Here is a 6,279-nt window from a genome sequence, read left to right on the forward strand (position 1 = left end):
CCATGCACTTGCCCAACTAAAGCAATGCATCCGTTAAAATATTCTTAGTAATCATTCAGATATACTTGATAAGGATTTGAAGTGTATTTGCTTAAGGAATGCGGTGATAATGTCCAGCGAATGAGAGACTAACCGACTGACTTATTGACCTTGGCAATGTAAAGGCAAAGGGCGATGAGAGATAATCAATTTAATCATCATTTACTGTTATGTATTTTGCATTTAGCCCATCATCCCTCGAGGGCTTGCTTATAAACTCTGTCTGAAGCTAACACCACCACCACATGTTAAACTGTCAGTGATATGAATGAACTTTTACGTGACATTTCCTCATTCTCGATATGATATAGTTCAAAATAGTCGTCTCAAGTACCATAATTAGAGTACATCAGAGTAGTTAAATCAGTTAGGCTTAATAGAAAAGATCTGTTGCTCTTTGAAATAACGTGTATCATCACTCATTCTGTTACTCGTCCTTACTAAACAATACAGGAATGAGTAAAAATGACCTGATGTGAAAGTAAAAAAAAAAAAAAATGCATCCACTTTCCTGTTCATTATGTTCAGCCTCGATTTTTTTTTTTCTATCAATAAATATGATCAGGTATAATGAAACAGCGAAAAAAAAGTCATCGTGTCTACTTCCCTCACTTATTTCTCGACTAAATATTATGAACTAGTGTAATGAAACACTGAAAACATTATAATATCCACTTCTCTCTTCCTAATGTTTGGTCTGAATTTTTTACTCATTTATTATATGATCTGGTGTGATGGAACAGTGAAAAATGCATCATGTCTCTACTTCTACTTTGGTCGTAACTTCTACGTAGGTTTAGTAACACCAGCTGGGAGTTGGCACCTGTGTTTGTTAGCCAGCCAGTGCCAAGTGGTGGTGGTGATGGTGTTGGAGGGGCAGACAGTATTATGTGGTGGTGGCACGGTGGTGGTGTGGTGAAGCAGCCAATAGTGTGGCGGTTGTGGTGGTTGTGAAGGGAGTATGGTGGATGTGTGGTAATGGTGAGTGTGGTGGTGTAAGCAGTAAAGTGATGGTTATGGTGGTGTGGCGTGGTGGATCAGACAGTGTAGTGTGGTCGTGGTTGTGGTGCGATAGTTAAGCAGTAATTGTTGCATGGTTGGGTGTGGCGGAACACGCAGTTAAACAGTGGTAGTGGTGGTGATGATAGTGTGTTGACCTGCGCCTGGCCTGCCTATGTGAACCAAATCCTGGAGTGATGTAGAGCAAACTGTGCAGTGAAAATCTTAGGGAGGCTGCTGATGAAGGAACGAAGTGAGCGAGGAAGAAGCTAACAGTGTATTAAGGTACTTATTCAATTAGCAGTATATTCAGACAAGGTAGTTATTAATTCCGGCTGCTCCTGTGTTGTGTAGTTTGTCAAAAATACCAATTAATTTATTTTAGTTTATTCAAGTATCCATTTATATTTATCCATTTTCTTTAGATATTCAATTTAATTTTAGATGCTAACTCTTAACTTCGAAACACTTGATTTACCCAACACTGAAACCAGCAGGTAGACTAACACTAAGCACTTGCATTGCTCTGGCAGAAGGGAGGGAAGGAGGGTTAGAGGCAAGGCACATATTTATCCCTCTTAATCGAGAAACTTACTTTATTAACCAAGCACTTAAGTAACCACTTTAATTAGAAACCCCACATTTTTCTCCTATTAATTTAGAAACACAATTTATTTATCGAACACTCAAACAAATAGGTCAAATTAACATTAACCAAACACTTATAATCCTCGGCAGGAGGGAGGGAGTGTTGGAGGCAGGACGTATTTTTCTCTCCTTTTGATGACGTATTTTCTAAAACGTGCTTCATTTATCCGTCACTTAAATAACCAAGCAAATTTACACGAAACACTTGTAATGCCCGGCAAGAGCTAGGAAGGATTGGCGATAAGAATTCTATTATACCCTACACTCACAGGTTCCTTGGTCGGAGGCTGAGGCGGGAGGAGAGTCTGGTGGGGAGTCAACCGGGAATGCCTCTCCCGTCCCCCTACCGTAACCCTGGTCGCTGGCGGGCCGTCGTGTTCCGTCAGGAGGTGCGCCACGGCACTGCTGGTGAGTATAGACGACACGTGTTTAGCAGTTTGACAGCTTATTGAGAGAAAAGTACAAAAGTGGGGATACAAGATAAACAGGAGGGGGGAAATATAAGGAAAGGAATAACGGAAATATATAACAGGATATAAAGTTACACAGCTATGTTTCTATTCAGTTCAACCAGACAAGTACATAGACGCTCTATATACCATATCCTGAAACATCTCTGCTCTGCACCTTCACTATCTTCTAAAGGCTCTAGTTGAAGTTACACGGTTTATTTACGGGTGTTTTAATAGGGGTTTTTTTTTTTCTCTCTCTTTATAAACAAAAGAAATACTCGTGAGAACTTAGCTTATCATATTTGTGGCCTTTGAAAATAGCCGTGGTGAAAGAGCAAAACGCAGGCCCACGCTGGCTAAGACACATGTTCGAACACTCCTAATAAACCCTGTGTCGGTATCGCTGTGGCGTGAATCATGTCGTAGTGCTGCTGGATATCACAAGGTCACACATCGCACATGAGTCAAATCGGCGTCGTTTACACTCATACCTGAAAACTGTAACCTGAAACTATATTTGAGTATTACAGGACATGATTTACTCCACAGCGAAACCGACAATTGGTTCATAAGGAGTGTGTTCGAGCATATGTGTGTTGCCTCGTGATACTCGTAGCCAGCGTGGGCCTCCGTGAAGAAAGGCCCCACTTCTGTACCTCCGTCTCGTCCTGTGAGGGCAAAAAATTTGTGGATTGTGAGTGTACTTACCTATTTGTAGCATTAAAGGATCCGTATTCTTAAGCACCGTTCCCTGTTCATGACTTCAAAGGCCACAGAGGTGATTAGTCGGATTCTCATGGATGTTTTTCCGATTTTTATGCAGATTTCTAGCCAAAGTATCATTGGAAACCTGAAAAATCATTGAGAGAGAGAGAGAGAGAGAGAGAGAGAGAGAGAGAGAGAGAGAGAGAGAGAGAGAGAGAGAGAGAGAGAGAGAGAAAACACTGATTTCTACCATAACCTGTTAAATTATCATTATAATCATGAAAGCACTCTCGAAAATCCCAGTATCATCCACAGACGTCTGTCAAATTACTAGTAGAATCATGAAAACACACATGAAAGCCCTACTATTATCAACAAGAGTCTGTTAAATCATCACCAGATTCATAAAACATCCTTGAAAACCCCAATGATACCTAGAACCTACTAAACTATCACAAGAATCACGAAAACACCCTTGAAAAACCTAACAGCCTTCAGTGGAGCCTGTTAGACTACTTCGATCATGAAAACACCCTTGAAAACTACATTAACCACCAGTAGACCTTGTTCAAAGTCGCTAGTTGGGATAAGACGCTAGAAAGAATATAAGGCGCCTTGCAGGACTGAGTCGAGCTGGTTTTCATAATTTACCTTTATTCAACAGAGGTTCATTGAGATTCCTTGCACACACCTGAATTAGTGACTTACAAGTCAGTATACTTTATTTGGGAAGCTCTTTGTTTGTTTATTTATTTATCTATTTTTGTTTACATATTTATCCATTTGTTTGTTTGTTTGTTTGTTTACTTATCATCGTTTATCCCTTAAGTCTTGCAATTTGAATTCGTGAACCGTGTGTGTGTGTGTGTGTGTGTGTGTGTGTGTGTGTGTTTTAACCTATTTGTATTTTTACAAGATTGAGTCAAGCTCGTAATCTCTCTCTCTCTCTCTCTCTCTCTCTCTCTCTCTCTCTCTCTCTCTCTCTCTCTCTCTCTCTCTCTCTCTCTCTGCGAAATAAATTTATGAAATAACTCTCTCTCTCTCTCTCTCTCTCTCTCTCTCTCTCTCTCTCTCTCTCTCTCTCTCTCTCTCTCTCTCTCTCTCTCTCTCTCTCTCTCTGCGCAATAAATTTATCAAATAACTCACTCTCTCTCTCTCTCTCTCTCTCTCTCTCTCTCTCTCTCTCTCTCTCTCTCTCTCTCTCTCTCTCTCTCTCTCTCTCTCTCTCTCTCTCTCTCTCTCTCTCTCACACACACACACACACACACACACACACACACACACACACACACACACACACACACACACACACACACACACCACTTCCTCTGATAATGGATTCCACTAATATCCTGTTCTATTTAGAGAATATTCCTACACATCTTTGTTTCCTTTTGTATTGATTAAATTTTTGCTATGTCCTCTTCATGGTGTGTGTGTGTGTGTGTGTGTGTGTGTGTGTGTGTGTGTGTGTGTGTGTGTGTGTATGTATGTGTTTTAAATGTTTTAGTTGTGTCTTAGTGTAAGAGCAATTTGTTGGACCATACTTGTGATCAACAAATTATCTATCCATCTATAGATCTACTATCTGTCTATTTATCTATGTATCTATCTATATATCTATCTATGGCCCGTATTCAGAAACGTTTTGCTCTCAAATCATAATTATTTTCAAAGGCCACAAAGATGACTAGGCAGGTTCTCAAGAGTGATTCCCCTGTTATAATGTGTACAAATCTTGTTAATCTCTCACTAGAACCATAATAGACATTTTGAAAACCCGTGTAACTTCAACTATGAGTGTTTTTAAAAGTAGTGGCGGTGCGAGCAAAAAGTGTTTCAGAATAATATAGTCCTATCTGCGCAGGCTGCCTCCTGTCCCTGGTCCTCCTGGCGCCGCTGCTGGTGCGTGAGTGGGGACTCGCGCCCGTGGTGCTGGCGGTCGTCTTCTACAGCAGCGTGGTCGTCCCTGCTCTCACTGGCTACTTCTCCTTCCCTAAGCTGCTGCTCCGCCTCGCTCGGTCACTGGCTGGTGTGTTCCTCCGCCCGTCACTCTCCGCTCCCTACCATGCCTTCGCGCACCTCAGGTTAGTGTCAGGGAACATAATTATAGGCTTGTATTCAGAAACGCTTTGTTCTCTCATCATGACTGTTTTCAAAGACCACAGAGATGATTAACCGGGTTCTCAAGAGTGTTTTTCCCGTTAATAATATTATGAATCTAAACGATCACCTAGTATAGCAGTAAAAAAAACAAAATAAAAACCTGTGTCCCTTCGACTAGACCTCTTAAGTAGTCGGAATGCGGCATAAAAGCGTTTCATAATATGGTTCAGAGACTCATAGAGGTAGCATCCTTGGGTGCACATCAGTAGGGCTCATATTCTCAAATGTTGTGACCTCTTATCTGTACTTTTAACAGGATGCAGTAGAAGGTGTTAGGATTTTCAGTGCTGTTTTTTTTTGTTCCTATAGGGATAGTTTAAGAAGTTCATGTGCAAGGTAATGGGATTTTCAAGGGTGTGTTTTTGTTCCTAGTGTCAGTTTAAGAGGTTCATGTGGAAGGTAATGGGGTTTTCAAGGGTGTGTTCTTGTTCCTAGTGATAATTTCAAACGTTCATGTGGAAGGTAATGAGGTTTTCATGGGTGTTTTCGTGCTTCCAGTGATATTTTAATAGGGAGGTTTCAAGACACTTATCCTTTCATTTTTGACCACCGCTTTTGACTTCTGGGACCGGAATCTCAGTGGGCCTTTATATATATATATATATATATATATATATATATATATATATATATATATATATATATATATATATATATATATATATATATATATATATATATATATATATACGAGTATATATATATTATAGTTTTGTTCCCTTTGGCTGGTGTCCCTCCTACATAAAAAAGAAAGGGTCAAGTTAAATTGAATTAGGTTTTCAAGGGCGTTTTCTTGTTCTTAATAGTTTAACAGGCTGAAGTGGAAGTTAGTGAGGTTTTTAAGAGTTTTCATGACTCTAATGATAGTTTAACAAGTTCAAATGGAAGTTAGTGGGGTTTTTCAGTAGAGTTTTCTTGATTCTAGTGATTAACAAATTCAAGGGGAAGTTATTAAAATTTTCAAGGGTGTTTTCTTGATTCCTGTGATAGTTTAACAGGCTCAAGTGGAAGTTAATGTGGTTTTGACGTGTTTTCATGATTCTAGCAGTTTAACAGCATCAAGTGAAAATTATTAAGATTTTTTAAGGGTGTTTTCTTGATTCCCGTGATGGTTTAACAGACTTAAATCAAAGTTAATGGTCTTTTTCGAGGGTGTTTTCATAATTCTACAGATATATCGTTTGACAAGGGCTGTACATCACCATTGAGGAAAACACCCTTGTAAATCCGACCTGTCATTTCTGTGGCCTGTGAAAATTGTCCTGAAGAG

The 6,279-nt window shown here is 39.7% G+C and overlaps 1 protein-coding gene across 4 annotated transcripts in view; it reads left to right on the top strand.

Moving 5' to 3' along the window:
* The first annotated feature begins 736 nt into the window (after window positions 1-736).
* The window catches only part of LOC135090014 (uncharacterized), a 16,824-nt gene continuing 11,281 nt past the window's right edge, over window positions 737-6,279 (top strand). The window contains exons 1-4 of one of the 4 annotated variants that reach the window (XM_063986227.1): window positions 737-1,020; window positions 1,159-1,323; window positions 1,958-2,094; window positions 4,711-4,930. In XM_063986227.1, coding sequence (XP_063842297.1) covers window positions 2,013-2,094; window positions 4,711-4,930 — 302 coding nt within the window. In that variant the 5' untranslated portion in view covers window positions 737-1,020; window positions 1,159-1,323; window positions 1,958-2,012. Of the gene's footprint in view, window positions 1,324-1,957; window positions 2,095-4,710; window positions 4,931-6,279 lie in introns of those variants that run through there. The other 3 variants (XM_063986226.1, XM_063986229.1, XM_063986228.1) reach the window with 3 other exon arrangements.

Source organism: Scylla paramamosain, chromosome 34 (genome assembly GCF_035594125.1).
Source record: "Scylla paramamosain isolate STU-SP2022 chromosome 34, ASM3559412v1, whole genome shotgun sequence".
NCBI classification, from domain to species: domain Eukaryota; kingdom Metazoa; phylum Arthropoda; class Malacostraca; order Decapoda; family Portunidae; genus Scylla; species Scylla paramamosain.